Here is a 22,578-nt window from a genome sequence, read left to right on the forward strand (position 1 = left end):
AAGAGGCCATTTATTCAATATTTTCATAGAATGTAATTTGACCTTTTCTGATTCCTTTGTATTAACCTTAAATATAGGTAGAGGAGTGGAGTTGATGACATTAATGACTGTATCCTATGTAAAAAAAATCAGCCCAGCTTTGTTTAGTTTACCTTATTTTTGATTTTTCAATTTGGGTTTTTTTTCTTTGTTTTTTCTTTTCATTTCTTTATATCATGTTTATATTAAGAGCTTGGGAGGTCAACTATATTGGTGTTACCTATTGCTTATATCAACATGTGTTAATTACCAATAATGAAATCCCACTCTCTTTGTACTATTATGACCGCTATGTATACGTGTTTAAAACGTAATAAAAAGATTGAAAAAGAAAGAAATCTGTCACGACCTTACTAAAGTCGACTGCATCAACCATGCAATTACACAAATAGTTACTCCTTTGAAAACATTAGTCAATTAAAATGTGCTTGACTGATTAATTCAGGTGCAGATTAATTCTTCACTGTGGTTTATTGCAATAATTTCACTGCCACTTGTATTAGGCTCAACTGAATTCTGATTGTCAGGCTTACCCACTGCTGCCATTTGAGTAAATAACATTTTTCAGTAGCTTAAGAAAATTTGAATATCTCTTTCAGAATTTGTACAATTTTCTGCTCTCACTTCTATGATAATATGCAGGTCAGGCTGAATTTCTGCTTCCCTACTCTTCCTGGTAGTGCTAATGTTACTCCCTTACACACTAAACATAACTGTAACAAACCATCTACTTTCCACCTTTCATCTTTGCTAAAGGCTCTCCAATCAGGATAAGTCTCCAGTCATCCTTTATACAACAATTACAGTGCCTATAAAAAATATTCACCCCCTTGTAAGTTTTCATATTTTATTGTTTTACAACATTGAATCGAAGTGGATTTCATTTGGCTTTTATGACACTGATCAACAGAAAAACTCTTTCGTGCAAAGTGAAAACAGATCTCTACAAAGTGAACTAAATTAATTGCAAATATAAAACAAAAAATGATTACAAAAGTATTAACAGCAAATGATCACTGGTGTAGCCAACTGGTTTTAGAAGTCACATAATTAATTAAATATAGATCTGTTTTTGGCCTCCTATGTGCAGTCAAGCTGTTTCAATTGATTGTAGTAAAAATACACCTGTATCTGTAAAGTTCAACAGCTGGTCAGGATCCTGGCAAAAACTACACCATAATGAAAAAAAAACACTCCAAGCAACTCCAGGAAAAGGTTATTGAAAAGCACAAGTCAAGAGATAGATACAAGAAAATTTCCAAGTCACTGAATATTTCTTGGAGTATGAGTCATGAAGAAATTTAAAGAATATGGCACAGCTCTAAATCTGCTGAGTGCAGGCCATCCTCAAAACTGAGTGAAAGTGTAAAAAGGGGACTGGTGAGGGAGGCCACCACAAGACCCATGACAACTCTGGAGGAGTAACAAATTTCAGTGGCTGAGGTGGGAGAGTGGTAAAGTTAAAAAAAAAAATTGCATGTAATCTCAGCTCAAGTTTGCCAGAAGGCATATGGGGAGACTCTGAAGTCAGTAGGAATGTGGTCTACGGTCTGATGAAACCAAAATTGAGCTTTTTGGCCATCACACTGAAGGCCATCTTTGGCATAAGGCAAATACTGCACATCATCAAAAACACACCATCCCTACTGTGAAGCATGTTGGTGGCCACATCATGCTGTGGGGATGCTTCACTGCAGCAGGCCCTGAAAACTTGTGAAGGTAGAAGGCAAAATGAATGTAGCAAGATACAGGGAAATCCTGGAGGAAAACCTGGTACAGTCTGCAAGAGAACTGTGACTTGGGAGATTTGTTTTCTAACAAGACAATGACCCCAACCACAAAGCCAAAGCTACACAGGAGTGGCTTAAAAACAACAAAATTGGTGTGACCAATTGATAGTTCAGACCTCAATCCAACTGAGAATTTGTGGCTGGACTTGAAAAGGGCTTTTCACTCACGATCCTAATGTAATCTGATAGAGTTTGAGCAGTTTTGTAAAGAAGAATAGGGAAAATTTGCAGTGTTCAGATGTGCAAAGCTGATGGAGATCTATTCAGACTCAAGCTGTAATTACTGCCAAAGGTGCTGCTGCTAAATACTGACTTGAAGGGGGTAAGTAATTATGCAATGAATTATTTTGTGTTTAATAATTGGAATAAATTTAGACCAATTTGTAAAAATTTGTTTTCACTTCGACACAAAGGAGTCTTTTCTGTTGATCAGTGCCAAAAAAGCCAAATTAAATCCACTGAGATACAATATTGTAAAAATAATAGAGGATGAAAACTTCCAAAGGGGGTAGGCAAAATAGTGAAAGAGAACAAATTTTTTGTGAGCAACATGAATGTTGCAATAGATAACAAATACATTGTGATTACACATTGTTAAAAAGAGTATGAGTAGCCAAAAATTCACTGCAACCTACCTTCTTCATTTGTGGTGTTCTTGCTGTGGATGCAAGTAGAGGTTTATTTTTCATCAAACTCAAGGCAGTCAGAGCCTCAACTTGGGCTCTATGGCTACTCAATTGTTGAAAAAACAAATATTGTTTTTGTAAATTAAAATAACAAATAATTCTGCTCTGCAGAGGCAATAAATTTTTGCTATTACTGAATTGTAACCACATTTTTGACAATACTATTTGTAATTTGTATGATTTATTGATGCAATAAAAAAAAACATTTGAAGCACCTACATCAGAAAACTTATACTAACGTTGAATACAAGGTACAAGCTGGGATCTTTTGTGGCCATTCCAAACTCTCTCCAGGACTGTAGTAAGTTTTGTCTTGCACTCAGCAGACCATTCAATGAAGTAATAACTGTCAGACATATTCAATAAAGAGTTAATTTTACAAGTAACATTTTACATTTTATCATATATAACTACAGTTACTTTTGTTTTGAAACACTGTTTAAACATTTCTGCTTTTGCCAAATTCTTTCTTTTGTGAAATTTTACCAGAATCACTGCTAGTGTGCATATGTCCTTGAATATTAATGAAGTACTAGATTAATTTTGAGGAACTTAGCAACTTCAGCTAAAGTTGCTAAAGCATGTTTATTTACTAAAGTGTGTAAAATGTAGGAATGACACAAAAGTAGTTGTGAATGATAATATTTTAATTAAATTATCAATTTATATTAGAAGAATGACGTGTCAGATGAAAATGCACCAGCCAGACGGAATTCATCTTTTAACAAAACACAGTACATGCGTTGTGGTAAAGATCTCGAGTATGGTGCAGGGCGAGGTACAGTTGTCCGAAGAATTATTTCTCGTCCAGTTGGCAGAGGAAATTCTGATGCTGCTCCTGGACTTGATCTGTGCTCATCAGAAGAACTTTGCTTTATGGGTTCATCATCAACTGGACTCAGAGTTGGGGCCTTGAAAATAGAAGAGATTTTTTTACACACCAATCATCAAAAAAGCCTGGTTAGTATTTGCAACTGATTTACTAGCATTGACAATGATAGCTTTTATTTACAAAAAGAACTCAAAACAAGAATTATAGGTACAGAATTGGCAGCTGGATATGAAATTAGCCAAACATGTAGATGCTAGAATTGATATTGGTAAAATTACTTTGTTTAGGAAGCCCTGGATTTAAAAAAAAATCTCTATCTTTGAAAAAGCTACCATGCTCCAATTCCAGATTTGCTGTTTTTAAAATGTACGTTTTTCTCCCCCAAATGAAGTTTGAATGAACATTCTAAACAAATTCAAATGCTAAACAGCGAGTGAGCAGTATGAAAGTCAAAGGAAAAAATTGTAACTGGAATAGAATATGAATGGTTCCATTTAAATAGTATTTAAGCTCATGGGGAAATAATTTCTGTAATTATAAATGTTATCCAAATAGCCTGATCCATTAAAGCAGATGGGTCATATTAACAAATAGAAATCAAAGAAATCAAACTGGAACGAATGCTATATGGCTGCCATTTATGCATTCTCCCAAAACGAAATGTGCATCTACATGAGGCATGACATGAAGGGTGCTGGAAGAGAACAGTTGGTTGTTACCTCTTCAGTAGATTCAGAAAGCTTGAGAAGGGGTGAAATAAAAGTCGTATTAGGAAAAAATCAATGATGAAAGGAAAAATCAAATCAGATGGTCAAAAGGTCAAAATACCTCAAGGAAATACAAAACACCAAAACATAGTTATTTAATAACATGATAAAATTATTATTTATACAAGTTATTCATCATCAGTTACTATATACAGTGCCCTGAAAAAGTATTCATCCCCTGTATTACAACCAAGGATTTTGATCAATTTAACTGAGTTTTTATGTGAATCACATGCTCCTTTTTCTCCCCTCAAAAAATACAGTGAATATTGCAAAGCATGAAAAACTAAAATTTCAAGAACTGAAATGTCAGTAGTTCAAAAGTATTCATCCCTTTGCTCAATACTTGGTTGAACAACATCTCAAAGCTATTACAACCAGCAGCCTCTATTAGCTTTGCACAATGTGACAGAACAAGATTTGCCCATTCCTTCTTACAAAATTGCTTAAGTTGTGCTAGGTTAGTTGGGGAGTGCCGTTGAACAACAATCTTGAGGTCTTTGCGGAGATGTTAGATTTAAAGTCAGGACTCTGACTGGGCTACTCAAGGACATCAATTTTCTTCATTTGAAGCAATTCCATGGTTGCTCTGGCAGTGTGCTTTGGATCATCGTTCTGCTGAAAGACAAACTTCCTCCCCAGTTTAAGCTTTCTGGGCAGAGGCCATCAAATTTTAACCAGGTTCTCTCTCTCTTCTCATCAATCATCACCAGATTTCCAGTCCCTGCTGCAGAAAAGCATCCCCATAGCATGATGCTACCATTACTTGGGACATACTATTAAGACATGGAAGGCTCAACACTATTTGGTCTGAATGGCAGAAACCTAATACCGAACATAAGAAAATAAAACATTAAGAAATAGGAGAAGGCCATCTGGCCCGTTGAACATGCTGCACCATTCAATCATGGTTGATCTGACCATGGACTCATCTCCACCTACCTGCCTTTTCCCTATAACCCTTAATTCCCCTGTGCAACAGCCAGGTAACACCATCCCTACTGTAAAGTATGGTGGAGGTAGCATGATGCTATGTGCATGCTTTTCAGAAACCTGGTCAGAAGTGATGGGATGATGTATACTGCTGAACTGGGGAGGAAGTTTGTCTTTCAGCAGGACAATGATCCAAAGCACACTGCCAAAGCAACCAAGGGTTGGTTTCAAATGAAGAAAATTGATGTCCTTCAGTGGCCCAGAGTTCTGACCTTAACTTGGCAAGACCTGGCAGACATCTCTGGCAAGACCTCAAGATTGCTGTCCTCTGCTGCTCCCCAACTAACCTAGCACCGCTTGAACAATTTTGCGAGGAATGGGTAAATCTATTACATTGAGCAAAGTTTACAGATTTATCCAAAAAGACTACTAGCTGTAATTATCTACGAGAGGTGGTTTAACTAAGTACTGAGCAAAGGGGGATGAATACTTTTGAACTGCTGACATTTCAGTTTTTGAATCGTTACTTTTTCATGCTTTACAATTTTCAGTTTTTTTAGGCTGTATACTGCAAAAAAGGAGCACGTGATTCAAAATAAAGATTCTCAGTTAAATTGATCAATATCTCTGGTTGTAATACTTATTTATGTGAACAAAGGGCTGGGGACTGAATACTTTTACAAGGCCCAGTCTGTAGGCTGAAAATGCAGTAAAGCAACAGGCAATTTACCTGCCAGAATTACAAAAGCCCTGAGTAGTGTGTCATTTTCCCAGTGGACTATGGAGTCAGTTCTCCAAAATAAACATACCGTGGCGACCCACTTCCCAGCGCACTCGAACCGGCTTACGGTCCCAAAGAGGGCACCAAACCTGCTTCACCAGCAAGGGGAAAAGCCCATGCGCGGGACGGGACTGTGAATATACAGCATTCCCGCCCTCCCCGGGCGGGATCAGGAAGGCTTTAAAGCGAGGCCGCGAAGTTTGAATAAATCTCTTTTGCAACTGCAGCTCACTGACTACATGTCGTTATTTCAGCGCTGCATGTAGCACACCGCTACAATTGGTGACCCCTACAGCCCAAACGATATTTGGACCGGAGATGAACGACACCGCATCTGCCAAGCTTCTGGACGCTGCGACCTCATCTATGGTTTCAGCAAGCAGAAGCCCAATTCCACATTCGGCAGATAACCTCGGATGCCACACGTTACTACTACGTGGTGAGCTCCCTCGACCAGGAGACAGCTGCCCAGGTTGAGGAGTTCATACAGTCGCCCCCAGAGGATGGCAAATACACAGAATTCAAACCCCTGCTCATAAGGACCTTCGGACTCTCACGGCGCGAGCAAGCTGCCCGCTTACTGCACCTGGATGCTTTGGGAGACAGGCCACCGTCGGCTTTGATGAACGAGATGCTATCCCTGGCCGGAGGACACAAGCCCTGCCTCATGTTTGAGCAGATGTTCCTGGAGCAGCTGCCCGAGGAAATAAGCCTGCTGCTGTCCGACGCGGATTTCAGTAACCCCCGGAAGGTGGCGGCCCGCGCAGATGTGCTGTGGAAAGCCAAGAAGGAGAGTGGGGCATCCGTCGGACAGATCACCAGGCCATGCTCCCAGCAGCAGACCAGACCAGGCCCGGCCGCAGAGCCCACTAACCCCAGAGGCAGGGGTGAGGAGACCAATGAACAATGGTGCTTCTACCACCAGTGGTGGGGCACAGAAGCCCGCCGCTGTAGCCCGCCCTGCAAGTTCCTGGGAAACACCAGGGCCAGCTGCCGCTGATGGCTACGGCGGCTGGTCATTGGGATAGCCTCCTGTATGTCTGGGACAAGCAGTCGGGACGCTGCTTTTTGGTCGACACCAGAGCCGAGATCAGCGTCTTACCTCTGACGAGTTATGACACCCACAACAGAGAACCGGGTCCCACCCTGAGGGCCGCGAATGGCAGCACAGTAAGGACCCATGGCACCTGTATGGTGCGGCTACAGTTCGGCTCCAGCCGGTTCACATGGGACTTCACACTGGCTGCCGTAGCCCAACCGCTCCTGGGGGCGGATTATTCGCGAGCTCACAGCCTACTGGTTGACCTGCCAAGGAAGAGTCTGGTCCACGCTGAGACCTTTCAAACGTTCTCCCTGGGTGAAGCCCAGTTGCTGGCCCCACACCTAGACTCCATCACGCTGTCCAACAACGACTTCACTAGAGTCCTGGCGGATTTCCCATTGGTTCTGGCGCCACAGTTCATGGCAGCCATACCCAGACACGGCGTACAGCACCACATCCCGACACAAGGACCACCCCTACACGCCCGTGCTCGATGACTTCCCCCGGACAAGCTCCTACTGGCAAAGAAGGAGTTCAAGAAGATGGAGGAATTGGGGATCATACAGCGGTCCAACAGCCCATGGGCCTCCCCCCTGCACATGGTGCCCAAGGCAACAGGGGGCTGGAGACCATGCGGCGACTACCGCAGGCTGAATGAGGCTACAACACCAGACTGCTACCCTGTGCCGCACATTCAGCACTTTGCAGCAAACCTGCACAGCGCACGGATGTTCTCCAAGGTAGACCTCGTCCGGGGATACCATCAAATCCCGATGCATCCGGACGATATCCCCAAAACGGCACTCATCATCACCCCATTCGGCCTTTTTGAGTTCCTCCGCATGCTGTTCGGCCTAAAGAATGCCAGACAGTCATTTCAGCGGTTAATGGATGTGGTGGGACATGACCTGGACTTCGCTTTCATCTATTTGGACGACATCCTCATAGCCAGCAGTAGTCATCAGGAGAATCTGTCCCACCTCCGTCAACTCTACGCCCGACTGAGTGAATATGGCCTAACAATCAACCCGGCCAAATGCCAGTTCGGGCTCGACACCATCGACTTCCTGTGCCACAGGATAACTAAAGACGGGGCAACCTCTCTGCCCGCCAAGGTAGATGCGGTCCGCCATTTCCCCCAAACCAACACAATCAAAGGCCTTCAGAAATTCGTGGGTATGGTGAATTTCTAGCACCGCTTCCTCCCTTCAGCAGCCCGAATCATGCGCCCCCTGTTCGCCCTGATATCGGATAAGGGTAAGGACATTACCTGGGACAAGGAGTCCGCCACCGCTTTCATTAAAACCAAAGAAGCCAAGGCAAACGCCACGATGCTAGTGCACCCCAGAACGGACGTCCCTACCGCCCTCACAGTGGACGCATCTAACACGGCAATCGGAGGAGTGCTGGAACAACTCAATGAGGGTCACTGGCAACCCCTGGCGTTTTTCAGCGAACACCTACAACCACCCAAGCTCAAATACAGTGCTTTCGACCGGGAACTGTTGGTGCTATACCTGGCAGCCCGGCATTTCAGGTACTTCTTAGAAGGTAGGCCCTTCACTGCATTCACGGACCACAAACCTCTTACCTTTGCGTTCATGAAAGCATCCGACCCCTAGTCGTCCTGCCAGCAGCGACATCTGTCCTACATTTCCGAATACACGATGGATGTCTGGCAAGTCTTGGGAAAGGACAATGTCGTGGCGGATGCTCTCTTCAGACCTAACATCCAAGCCCTGTCCCAGGGGGTAGACTATGAAGCGCTGGTGGAGGCGCAGCAGGCAGACAAAGAGATCCCTAATTACAGAACCACAGTCTCCGGTTTGCAGCTCCAGGACCTCCCCGTAGGCCCAGGTAAGAGGACCCTACTCTGTGACGTCACCACCGGCCAACCCTGCCCCGTTGTCCCAACAGCCTGGTGGCGGTGCATTTTCAACTCCATTCACAACTTAGCGCACCCCTCCATCAGGTCAACCGTCCGGATGGTAGCCAACAGGTTCGTTTGGCACGGACTCCACAAGCAGGTCAGTGAATGGGCCAAAATGTGCATACACTGCCAAACAGCCAAGGTGCAGCGGCACACCAAAGCCGTGCTGCAGCAGTTCCACGCCAACCGCCGGCGTTTCGACCACATTCACGTGGATATTGTGGGGCCCCCTGCCAGTGTCGTGAGGAGCGCGGCACCTCCTGACTATTGTGGACCGGTTCACAAGATGGCCAGAGGCGGTCCCGCTCACCGACAACAGCTCTGAATCTTGCACCCGAGCACTGAATGCAACCTGGGTATCTCGCTTTGGTGTATCGGCCCACATTACCTCCGACAGAGGCGCCCAGTTCACCTCCAGCCTGTGGTCAGCTGTGGCCAGCCTTTTGGGGACACAGCTGCCCCACACAACTGCCTACCACCCACAGTCGAACGGACTAGTGGAGCGTTTCCACCGTCACCTGAAGTCAGCTCTCATGGCCAGCCTCAAAAGGCCCAACTGGGTGGATGAGCTTCCCTGGGTCCTGCTCAGAATCTGCACGGCGCCCAAAGAGGATCTGCACACCTCATCGACTGAGTTGGGTGTACGGCGCACCCCTGGTCGTCCCAGGAGAGTTCATACCAGCCCCAAGGGGGCAAGAGGAAGAACCCATTGCAGTCCTGGACAGAGAGGCTCAGTAACCTGGCCCCCATACCCACTTCACAGCATGGGCAGAACCCGACCTGCGTACCCAAAGACCTGCAAAGCTGTAAGTTCGTTTTTGTATGACGGGGCAGACATCAGGTGCCGCTACAGCAGCACTACGAGGGGCCGTTTACGATGATCAGAAACAATGGGTCCACACTCGTGCTGGACATTGGGGGAAAGAGGAGGTTTTCACAGTGGACCGACCCAAACCGGCCCATGTGGACTCGGCACAGCCGGTCGAGATTCAGGCACCGCGGCGCAGAGGCAGAGTGGTTATGTGGTGACCCACTTCCCAGCACACTCGAACCGGCTCACAAAGTGGCACTCGCCGGCATTGAGGCCGGTCCCAAAGAGGGCACCAAGTCTGCTTCACCAGCAAGGGGAAAAGCCCACTCGCAGGATGGGACTGTGAATATGCGCCCCCTACAGTATTCCCGCCCAGGGAGGGCGGGATCAGGAAGGCTTTAAAGCGCGGCTGCGAAGTTTGAATAAATCTCTTTTGCAACTGCAGCTTACCGACTACTCGTTTTTTTAAGCGCTGCGTGTAGCACACCGCTACAATACTATATTTCTGATAACATTTTACATTAATGAATATTTGGACAACCTACCATCTCCATTCAATGCAATAATGTGATCTGCCTTCTTATTAAGAGGTTAAATATACTATTTGCTTTTTTGTTAAATTTATAAAAGGGGAATAAACTCTAATAGTTATAATAAAAACACCAACTTATTCAGATGCAGACCTTTACTAAGAACTATTTGCCAAACTGCCCATTGCTACATTTGGGCATCATGTTTAACGATCCTGGGTATGTATCTGTACACATCCAATTTCTTTAGTTATACAGTGGAACCCATTGAAGTGAACAAGCTGTTGATCAACAAGAAAAAATGCACATCTTGTCAACTCAGAAATAACGTGCTGATTAGTACACACACGTTGCAGTTTTCATTATTATTTAACACTGAATAGTTAATCTTTCAAATATGGCATTTTTTTGTTTTAAGCTTATTCACATTGCTGGCTTTGGACCTTACTTACACCAGAAACATGAACTTTAGGACTCGCTTTCTAAGGCTCTTCTTGTCTAATGATAGTTACAATACAGGACATGCACTTTACCATCCACATACAGTTGCATTTCTCTTGGTAAAACAAATTGGTTTTGTTCTCCAGATATATAAAGAATAGAGAACAAAAGAACACTTATAATGAAGAGCAGGAACAGCAATACGACTAGATGGAGGATTACTTAAATTCCAAATGTACTTCAACATATGAAGACAATGGCAGAATATTTGCTTCAATTCTTAATCTGTACAACTCTGACACAGAGCAGCCACTTGAACAACTAACCACATTTTGTTCCTTTTAAAAAGTAGGGGAATAGTATTCTTTACAATTGAAAATGTTTGTATTCAGTGAAACTACTGTCCATTTAGCTCAGGGCAGAATGTGTAACTATGTATTTGTGAGGCTACTTTTGTTTAAAAGCCCTGTACAACACTTTACAAATAGTGAATATTATGAATTTCTCATGACTAATTGTTGTTTTAAAGTCAAAATTAAACCAACTGTTCAATTTTTTTAAAACGGGAAATTGATCCCTCCCTAAAACCTTACCTTGCCTTGAAAGAACAGGGAGAAAGATAATTTGACCTTGCTGTATGGCATGGTACCAGACAAACTAGGCACCTGATTTTTTGAAAGGTTGAACAGTTCAAGTGACATTGTCCAAGGAGTGTTGCACAGAACATTATTGTAAAAATGAAATGTAACACCCAAGTTGCAACATATGTGAATCTCCCTTCCAGTAAGTTACAAAGATGCTTTCAAAAGCCAGTTAATGTGTTTCTGTTAAGAAGTGTTTAAAAATGCAGTATTCCATTTCTTCACTAAATACTTCATTCCATGTTTAAAGATCATTCATTAAATAATTTTAGGATCAAATCTAGATACACAATTTCAGTTTATTCTTACCCTTTGTGCATTAACAAATAATTTGTAAATGATGTTCCCTGTAGGGCCTCGTCCTGCTCCATTAACAAGCACTTCTGGCTGGTCTAAAAGACAGCTCACAAACCTAAAAAAAATTAAGATGGTGAATCATCAAGTTTCCTATCATGAGCAACACACACAAAATGCTAGAGGAACTCAGCAGATCCAGCAGCATCCAAGGGAAAGAATCAGTAGTTGACATTTTGGGCTGAGACCATTATCAGGACTGGAAAGGGGGAATACACTGGAATAAAAAGATGGGGGAGGGGAAGGAGTATAGCTGGAAGTTGATAGGTGAAGCCAAGAAGTGGGAAAGGTAAAGGGCTGGGGAGGAAGGGATCTGTTAGGAAAAGAGAGTGCACCACAGGAGGAAGTGAAGGAGGAGGGGACCCAAGGGGAGGTGTTAGGCAGGTAGGAAGAGATAAAGAGACGAGAGGCAAAAATACTGGAAGGAGAAATTGATTTTCATACCAACAGGTTGGAGGCTACCTAAACAACATATGGCGTGTTGCTCCTCTGCCCTGAGAGTGGCCTCATCATGGCAAAACAATGTAGGAACAAGAATGGGGACAGGAGTTAAAATGGCTAGTCACTGGGAAATTCCGCTTTTGGCAGATGGTGCGGAGGTACTTGACAAAGTGGTGCCCCAATTTACATCGGGTCTCACCAATATAGAGGAAGCCACTTCAGAAACACCAGATACACAGTTTTGCAGGGAAAGTGTTACTCAATTGGAAGGACAGTTTGGGGTCCTGAGTGGAAAGAAGGCAGGAGCTGAATAGACAGCGTAGCATTTTTATTGCTTGCAGGAATGTGTCAGGAGGGAGATAAGTGGGACAGTGCTGAATGGACAAGAAAATCATGGAGGGAGAGCAGTCCCTGTGACACAGGGAAATTGTGAGTGAGTGTGTGTGGGGGGGAGGGGGATGTGTGAGTGAGGGTGAGTATATGCGCAAGTGTGTGTGTGAGATTGTGTGCGTGTGCATGATTGTGTGCACGTGCGTGTGTAGGTAAAAATGTGTTTGGTGGTAGGACACCGTTACAGATGGTGGAAGTTGTGGAGAATGATATGTTGGATGTGAGGGCTCATGGGTAACAGGTGAGATCAAGAGGAATATGAACACAAAAAAATCTGCAGATGGTGAAAATCCAAGCAATGCACACAAAATGCTGGAGGAAATCTAAGTTTTTCCATAGATGATGCCTGGCCAGCTGAGTTCCTCCAGCAATTTTTGTGAGGTCAACAGGAACTCTATCCCTGCTAAGTGCAGTGGGAAGATAGGGAAAGCACCGATGTTTGGAAAATGGAGGAGATGCATGCAAGGGTAGCAACAATAGTGGAGGAAGAGAAACCCTTTTTTTTTGAAGGAGAATATCTCTGATGTCCTGGACAGAGACAGTGCAAGCAGAGAGGTGGTCAAAATAGGTATACGAATAGGTTTATAAAAGACCACAAGACACAGGAGCAGAATTAGGCCATTTGGCCCATTGAGTCTGCTTGGCCATTAAATCATGGTTAATCCTTTTATCCCCTCCTCAGCCCCATTCCTAGGTCCTCTCCCAACAACCTTTGATGCTGTGTCCAGTCAAGAACCTATCAAGCTCTACCTCAATACATCCAACGATCTGGCCTCCACAGAAGTCTGTGGTAATAAACTTCCACAAATTTACCTCTCTCTTGCTAAAGAAATTTCACTGAAACTATTATTTAAATGGACACTCTCTACTCTGAGGCTGTCCTTCATTGGCTCTGCACCAGTCCGTTAGCTGCTGCACCTCCTCTCTGTAAGCTGACTTGTCGTTCTTGCTGATGAGACCCACCACGGTCGTGTCATCGGCGAACTTGATGATGTGGTTCAAGCTGTGTGTTACAGCACGGTCATGGGTCAGCAGCGGACTGAGCACACAACACTGGGGGCCCCTGTGCTCAGTGTGACGGTGTTGGAGATGCTGCCTCCAATCTGGACTGACTGAGGTCTCCCAGTCAGGAAGTCTAGTATCCAGTTGCAGAGGGAGGTGTTCAGGCCCAGTAGGCTCAACTTTCCAATCGGTTTCTGAGGGATGATTGATTTGAATGCTGAACTGAAGTTTATGAACAGCATTCGAACGTACATCTCTTTTTTGTCCAAGTGGGTTAAGGCCAGATGGTGGGTGATGGCAATGGCGTCGTCTGTTGAGTGGTTGGGATGGTACGCAAACTGCAGGGGGTCCAGTGAGGGGGGCAGCAGGGTCTTGATGTGCCTCATGACGAGCTTCTCGAAACAATTCATATGATGGATGTGAGTTTAACGGGGCAGTAGTCATTTAGGCAGGACACTGAAGACTTCTTCGGCATGGGGACGATGGTGGCGGCCTTGAAGCATGTTGGAACAGTGCTGCTGCTCAGGGGGATGTTGAAGATGTCAGTGAGAACATCTGCTGGCTGGTCTGCACATCCTCTAAGCACTCTACCAGGAACATTGTCTGGTCCAGCAGCCTTCCGTGGGTTGATCCTGCACAGGGTTCTCCTCACATCGGCCACGGTGAGACACAGCACCTGGCCATTCGGAGGAGGGGTGGACTTCCACGCCGCCATGTCATTTTCTGCCTCAAAACGAGCATAGAAGTTATTCAGTACATCTGGGAGGGAGGCATCACCCACCCAGTCAGGTGACATTGTCCTGTAGTTGATGTCCTGAATGCCCTTCCACATACACCGTGTGTCGCCGCTGTCCTGGTAGTGGCTATGGATTCACTGAGCATGTGCACGCTTTGCTTCTCTGATGGCTTGGGACAATTTGGCCCTTGCTGTTGTTAGGGCTGCCTTGTCGCCTGATCTGAAGGCAGAGTCACAGGTCCTCAGCAGCGCACACCATCTAGGCTTTTCAGCATTCAAAAGGTTTCAATGAGATTCCCCATCATCTTTCTAAATTCCAGCATGTACAGACCCAGAGCCATCAAATGTTCCTCATATGATACTGTATCATTCCCAGAATCATCCTTTGAACACTCTCCAATGCTAGCACATCTTTTCTTAAATGAGGAGTCCTAAACTGTTCACAATACTCAAGTTGAGGCCTCACCAGTGCCTTATAAAACCTCAGCATCACATCCCTGCTCTTGTATTCTAGACCTCGAAGTGAATGCTATTGCAGTTGCCTTCCTATCCACCAATTCAACCTGCAAGTAAATGTTTATGGTGTTCTGCACAAGAATGCCCAAGTCCCTTTGCATCTCAGATTTTTGGATTTTCTCCCCATTTAGAAAATAGTCTGCACATTTATTTCTTCGACTAAAGTGCATGACCATGTAATTTCCAAGATTGTATTTCAATAGAGGGCTATGCAGTAGGGAAATTCTAGGCAGTTTCTAAAGTAGGTTACATGGTCAGCACAACATTGTGGGCTGAAGGGCTTGTAATGTGCTGTAGATTTCTATTCTATTTGCCACTCTCTTGCTCATTCTCCTAATCTGTCTAAGTCCTTCTTAAGTCTACTTGTTTCCTCAACACTCCCTACCCATCTCTCAATCTTCGTATCATTTGCAAACATGGCGAGTCAAAAGGGCAATCCTATGGTAGTCATAGGAGATTTTAACATGCAGGTTGATTGGGAAAATCAGGTTGTTAATGGATCTAAAGAGAGTAACTTTGTTGAGTTACTTTTTGGAACAGTTTGTCATTGAGCCTACTAGGTATCATCTATACTGGATTGGGTGTTATGCAATGAACTGGAAGCGATTAGGGAGCTTAAGGTAAAAGAATGCCCAGGGATCAGCGATCACAATATAACAACATAAGACTATAAAATAAAGGAGCAGAAGAAGGCTATTCCGCCCATCAAGCCTGCTGTGCCATTCAATCATGGGCTTATCCAATTCTTCTAGTCATCCCCACATCCCTGCCTTCTCCCCATACCCTTTGATGCCCTGGCTAAAAAGAACTTATCTATCTCTGCCTTAAATGCACCCAATGACTTGGCCTCTACAGCCGCCTGTGGCAACAAATTCGACAGATTTATTACCCTCTGACTAAAGTGATTTCTCCACATCTTTGTTCTAAATGGAAGTTCTTCAATTCTGAAGTCGTGCCCTCTTGTCCTAGACTCCCCTACCATGGGAAATAACTGCCATATCTGATCTGTTCAGGCCTTTTAGATATGATTGTATTCAACTTGAAATTTGACAGGGAGAAAGTAAAGTCTGATGTAGCAGTATTTCTATGGTGTAAGGGAAATTATAGTGATATGAGAAAAGAGATGGCCAAAGTAAATTGGAAGGAGCTGCTGGCAGGGATGTCAGCAGAGCAGCAATAGTGTGCGTTTCTGGGGAAAAATGAGGAAGATGCAGGACAATGAAGAAATGAAGAAATACTCAAATGGTAAAATACTACATCCGTGGCTAACAAGTGAAGTCAAAGCTATTGTAAAAGCAAAAGAAAGGGCATACAAAGCAAAAATTAGTGGGAAGATAGAGGATTGGGAAGCTTTTAAAAACATACAGAGAGCAACTAAAAAATCATTAGAAGAGAAAAGGTGAAATATGAAAGCAAGCTAGCAAATAATATCGAAGTGGATAGTAAAAGATTTTTCAAGTATGTTACGAAGAAAAGAGAAATGAGAGTGGATATAGGACCACTAGAAAATGAGGCAGGAGAAATAATATAACAGGGGCAACGAGATGGCTGATGAACTAAATGAGTACTTTGCATCAGTCTTCACTGTGTGCCTTATGTTGTAGTGTGTGAAGGAAGAGAAGTGGGTGCAGTTACTGTTACAAGAGAGAAGGTGCTCAAAAAGCTGAAAGATCTAATGGTATGTAAGTCACCTGGACCAGGGGAATTGCACCTTAGGGTTCTGAAAGAGGTAGCATTAGAGATCATGGTGGCATTAGAAATGATCTTTCAAAAATCATTGGATTTTTGAAAGATCCAGAGGACTGGAAAATTACAAACGTTACTTCACTCTTTAAGAGACCAAGGAGGCAGCAAAAAGAAAATTATAGACCAGTTAGCCTGACCTCAGTGGTTGGAAAGATGTTGGAGTCAATTGTTAAGGATGAGATGATGGAGTACGTGGTGACACAGGACAAGACAGTACAAAGTACAAAGTCAACATGGTTTCCTTCAGGGAAAATCGTGTCTGATGAAACTGTTGGAATTCTTTGAGGGGATTACAAGTAGTATAGAGAAGAGGGATGCAGTGGATGTTGTATATTTGGACTTTCAGAAGACCTTTGACAAGATGCCACACGAGGCTGCTTACCAAGTTAAGAGCCCATGGTCTTACAGGGAAGTTACTAATACGGTTAGAACAATGGCTGATTCATAGTAAGCAGCAAGTGGGAACAAAAGAATCCTTTTTTGGTTGGCTGCCAGTGACTAGTGGTGGTGTTCTGCAGGGGTCAGTGTTGGGACCACTTCTTTTTATGCTGTATATAAATGATTTAGATGATGGAATAGATGGCTTTGTTGCCAAGTTTGTAGATGATACGAAGATTGTTGGAGAGGCAGGTAGTGTTGAAGAAACAGGTAGGATGCAGAAGGTCTTAGACAGATTAGGAGAATGGGCAAGTAAGAGGCAAATGAAATACAATGTTGGAAAATGCATGGTTGTGCACTTGGGTAGTAGAAATAAACCTGCAGACCCTTCAGCGAAATCCACATTGTCATGCGGAGGACATGCAATTCCACACACTCAGCACTCAAGGTCAGCTGGGTCCCTGGTACTGAGACCAACTGTAAAAAATAAACCCAAGGAATACGATATTCTTAGATGATTACCTCAGGTTACTTACTGTACATAACAGTAAATAATTTATTAAAAACTTTCCATTTATTTAGCTTACTCTCATAAATTACACAAAAATATTCACTGCCCATCTCTGATTTACAAAATCAATGAAACGTTCAGCATATTAAATCAAATTATCAGTTACCAGTTGGAAAATGGATAACATAACAATATACCACAACATTTACCTTTCCAATTCCACATGTTCATTGTCCTTCTCATGTTTCTTAATTCCAAATTTGGCTTGGAGTGATCGTGATCTTGCAATAATAGCTTCTGCAGATATTATTTGACTAATTATTTCCTAAAAAAATGTATCACATAGTTACATTTCTCAATTTTTGAAAGGCACTTTTAGTTCAAGAGAGAATTAACAAAACTTACTTCCAATTTTTTGATGTCAGGGTTTGAGTATCTTAATAACTTGCCAGCTTGAGTAATGATCTGCTGAATTAATTTCTTTACAGATGGGATATCTTCAACAGACTCTGAAGGTGGGAAACAAAATAGTAAGATTATTCAGACTGGAAGCACAATGACAAAACAATGTACAAAGTTCTGTTAACAGCAAATAGCTAATTAAGGTAATCAGTAAACTAGTCAGATCAACAATTAATGGAATTCTGTATTTTCCCACTCACAAGCAATTACATACATTCCTGTAATGTCATAAAATCAAATCTATATTCACCTTCTTCCTTAATCTTCAGCAGTGCTGCATGCAAGATGCAAGGCAGTAAATGTCTAGTCAAATCTGCAGGCTTCAAACCAACTAAATAGTGAAGGACCTGGGAGAAAACATTTGTCCTATTAACTCAATTCATACATCAAAGTCTGTATACAGGTATCAATTAGAACATGGCTAAAATAACAATTAAACAACCTAAAATTGCTTCACCTTGCTTCCTAATAATAGTACATCAATTACCTACATGCAGGAAAAAAATCTTTAGTACCTCATCATGCTCAAGAAACTTAAAATCATAATCATGTTGAATACATATCTGCTATACTTTAGTGACTTTTGATAAGTTCGTTTACCTCAATGCAAACAGACGTGCAAAAGTTACAACACATTCACTCACATAGGAGTTGGGTCTAATGAGTCTGCTCTGTCATTCAATCATGGTTGATATTTTCATTCCCATTCTCCTGCTATCTCCCCTGTAACTATTAACGTTCTTATCAATGAACGTTGATAGTTACCTATCAAATTCTGCCTTAAATATATCCACAAACTTGGCCTTCATAGCCATCTATAGCAATGGATCCACAGATACACATATGCTCACAAAATTGCTTCTTTTCTCTCTATTCTGAGGCTGTGCTCTCTGGTACCAGAATCTTCTATTAATGGAAACATCCTCTCCATATCTACTCCATCCATGTCTCTTAGTATCAGAATCAGAGTCAATATCACCAGCGTGTGACATGAAATTTGCTAACTTAGTAGCAGCAGTTCAATGCAATACATAATCTAGCAGAGAGAGAAAAAAATAAAACATAATAATAAACAAGTAAATCAATTACATATATTGAATAGATTCTTTAAAAATGTGCAAAAACAGAAATACTGTATATTAAAAAAGCGAGGTACAGGCAGTCCCCAAGTTACAAACGTCCGACTTACGAGTAACTCGTACTTATGAACCGAGGAAGGAGGATGCCATCCGCCATTTTAAGTTGTTGCCGTTGACACGGTGTTGTGTGTAATTTTGTACTTGGCTTAAATTTTTCTTAGCAAGATTCATCCTTGATCCCGCCTCCCGCCCCCCACCCCCCCCCCCCCGCACCGGATTGATGTTGAGCCAGCAACTCAACCTCGTTAAAAAAAAAACACTGCCACCTCCAGTTTAACTTCCCACACGGAATATTGTGGAGGATCAAATACCCAAACCCAGCGCAGCTCCCACTTGTCCCATCTAACCTGTCTCAGTGCAGTGGTCCTTAGGACCCAGTGGACCTCGGGAGCTGGCGGAGGTCGGGACCCACCACCCACAGAATTTCTGTTCCACTGATGGGAAGCAATCATGATTGAAAATAAGAAGTGGAAATAATAAAGCGATTGGAAAAAGGTGAAGCATCATCAGTTACTGGAAAAGCATTAGGCTACAGTCAGTCAACAATCGGAACAATTTTAAATGATAAAGTGAGAATAATGGAGCATGTGATAGGCCCTGCCCCAATGAAAGCTACAATTATTACTAAGCAATGCAGTGGTTTAATTATAGGAATATATACGTTTCTTAAGTGTTTTATATGCATAGAAAGGTAAAATATATACTATATACTAAGACAAATGTTTGACTGACGCTAAATAATACCAGATGTACTTGTTTTGACTTCTGTACAAATCCAACTTAAAGATGGACTCAGGAACGGAACTCGTTCATAACCTGGGGATGGCCTATAGTGTCCAAAGCTTCAAAGCCCATTCAGGAATCGGATGGTAGAGGGGAAGAAGCTGTTCCTGAATCGCTGAGTGTGTACCTTCAGGCTTCTGTAGCTCCTACCTGATGGAAGCAGTGAGAAAAGGGTGCTGGAGGTCTTTAATAATGGACGCTGCCTTTCTGAGACAGCGCTCCCTAAAGATGTCCTCGGTAATTTGTAGGCTAGTGCCCAAGATGGAGCTAACTAGATCTACAACCTTCTGCAGCATCTTTCAGCTCTGTTCAGTAGCCCCTCCATACTAGACAGTGATGCAGCCTGTCAGAATGTTCTCCACGGTACCTCTACATAAGTTTTTGAGTGCATTTGTTGACATGCCAAATCGCTTCAAACTCCTAATAAATTATAGCCGCTGTCTTGCCTTCTTTATGACTACACCAATGTGTTGGGACCAGGTTAGATCCTCAGAGATCTTGACACCCAGGAACTTGAAGCTGCTCACTCTCTCCACTTCTGATCCCTCTATGAGGTTTGGTATGTGTTCCTTCATCACGCCTTTCCTGAACTTCACAATCAGCTCTTTCGTCTTACTGATGTTGAGTGCCAGGTTGTTGCTGCAGCACCATTCCACTAGTTGGCATACCTTACTCCTGTAACGCCCTCTTGTCACCACCTGAGATTCAACCACCAATGGTTGTATCGTCAGCAGATTTTTAGATGGTATTTGAGCTATGCCTAACCACAGTCATTTGAATAGAGAGTAGAGCAGTGGGCAAAGCACACACCTGAGGTGCACCAATGTTGATCGTCAGCCAAGAAGATATGTTATCACCAGTCCGCAGAGACTGTGGTTTGAGGATCAAAATACAGAGGCCCAGGTTCTGTAACATCTCAATCAGGATTGTAGGAATATTAAATGCTGAGCTACAGTCAATCTAGAAGGTTTCAATCAGGAACCCCCCCCCCCCAACCCCCACACACACATCCTTATGCACTCTATCGAGCACAAGCACAGAGGCATCAAACACTGACCAAACGTTAAATCTGCGATAACTTTGTGAACCTCGTCTGGACACTTTCCACAGCAAACACATCCTTTCTCATATACAGAGCCTAAAATTGCTCACCTCAACCAAATTGTGTTGGCACGTCCCCTTCATTTGAGCATATAGTTGTAACTGAGTATATAGTTCTAATGCGGCGCATGTGGAAGGGCATCCAGGACATCACCAATTACAAGACAACATCACCTGACTGTGCAGGTGATGCCTCCCTCCCAGATGCACTGAATAACTTCTACGCCCAGTTTGAGGAGGAAAATGACGTGGTGGTGAGGAAGTCCACCCCTCCTACAAAAGACCAGGTGCTGTGTCTCACCATGGCCAATGTGAGAGTGCGGGGTCAACCCACGGAAGGCTGCTGGACCAGACAACATCCCTGGTAGAGGGCTCAAAGGATGTGCAGACCAGTTAGCAGATGTCCTCACTGACATCTTCAACATGCTTCAAGGCCACTACCACTGTCCCCATGCTGAAGAAGTCTTCAATGTCCTGCCTAAATGATTACCGTCCTGTTGCACTTACATCCATCATGAGGTGTTTCGAGAGGCTCGTCATGAGGCATATCATGACCTTGCTGCCCCCCTCACTGGACCCCCTGTGCAGTTTGCGTACCAGCCCAACCGCTCAACAGATGATGCTATTGCAACCACCCTCCACCTGGCCCTAACCCACCTGGACAAAAAAAGACACATATGTTCAGATGCTGTTCATAGACTTCAGTTCAGCATTCAACACAATCATCCCTCAGAAACTGACTGGAAAGCTGAGCCTACTGGGCCTGAACACCTCCCTATGCAACTGGATCCTAGACTTCCTGACTGGGAGACCTCAGTCAGTCTGGATTGGCAGCAGTATCTCCAACACCATCATACTGAGCACGGAGGCTCCCCTGGGCTGCGTGCTCAGTCCACTGCTGTTCACTCTGCTGACCCACAACTGTACTGCAACACACAGCTTGAACCATATCAACTAGTTCGCCGATGACACGACCGTGGTGGGTCTCATTAGCAAGAATGACGAGTCAGCCTATAGACAGGAGGTGCAGTGGCTAACGGACTGCTGCAGAGCCAACAACCTGTCTCTTGATGTGAACAAAACAAAAGAGATGGCTGTTGACTTCAGGAGGGCAAGGAGCGACCACTCCCTGCTGAACACCGATGACTCTTCGGTAGAGATCGTAAAGAGCACCAAGTTTCTTGGTGTTCACCTTGCAGAGAATCTCACCTGGTCCCTCAACACCAGCTCCATAGCAAAGAAAGCCCAGCAGCGTCTCTACTTTCTGCGAAGGCTGAGGAAAGTCCACCTCCCACTCCCCATCCTTGTCACATTCTATAGGGGTTGTACTGAGAGTATCCTGAGCAGCTGCATCACTGCCTGGTTTTGAAATTGTACCATCTTGGATCACAAGACCCTACAGCTGATAGTGAGGTCAGCTGAGAAGATCATCGGGGTCTCTCTTGCCGCCATCACGGTTATTTACGCTACACACCGCATACACAAAGGGAACAGCATTATGAAGGACCCCATGCACCCCTCATACAATCTCTTCTCCCTCTCGCCATCTGGGAAAAGGCTCCATAGTATTCGGGCTCTCACGACCAGACTATGTAACAGTCCCTTCCCCCAAGCTATCAGACTCCTCAATACCTGAAGCCTGGACTGACACCTTGCCCTATTTTCCTGTGTATTATTTATTGTACTGCCTGCACTGTTTTTGTGCACTTTATGCAGTCCTGTGTAGGTCTGTAGTCTAGTGTAGCTTTCTTTGTTGTTTTTTTTTGTAATTTTTTTTATTGAAGTTCATCATCAAA

At 43.6% G+C, this 22,578-nt stretch overlaps 1 protein-coding gene across 1 annotated transcript in view; it reads right to left on the reverse strand.

Moving 5' to 3' along the window:
• Nucleotides 1-2,676: 2,676 nt before the first annotated feature.
• rab3gap1 (RAB3 GTPase activating protein subunit 1) overlaps nucleotides 2,677-22,578 on the reverse strand; it is a 149,563-nt gene continuing 129,661 nt past the window's right edge. Inside the window, exons 20-24 of the mRNA XM_059966259.1 lie at nucleotides 18,010-18,106; nucleotides 17,703-17,806; nucleotides 17,507-17,622; nucleotides 11,533-11,635; nucleotides 2,677-3,426 (exon numbers count right to left, since the gene is read on the reverse strand). Coding sequence (XP_059822242.1) covers nucleotides 3,184-3,426; nucleotides 11,533-11,635; nucleotides 17,507-17,622; nucleotides 17,703-17,806; nucleotides 18,010-18,106 — 663 coding nt within the window. The 3' untranslated portion in view covers nucleotides 2,677-3,183. The remainder of the gene's footprint in view (nucleotides 3,427-11,532; nucleotides 11,636-17,506; nucleotides 17,623-17,702; nucleotides 17,807-18,009; nucleotides 18,107-22,578) is intronic.

Source organism: Hypanus sabinus, chromosome 4 (assembly GCF_030144855.1).
Source record: "Hypanus sabinus isolate sHypSab1 chromosome 4, sHypSab1.hap1, whole genome shotgun sequence".
In the NCBI taxonomy this organism is placed as follows: Eukaryota; Metazoa; Chordata; class Chondrichthyes; order Myliobatiformes; family Dasyatidae; genus Hypanus; species Hypanus sabinus.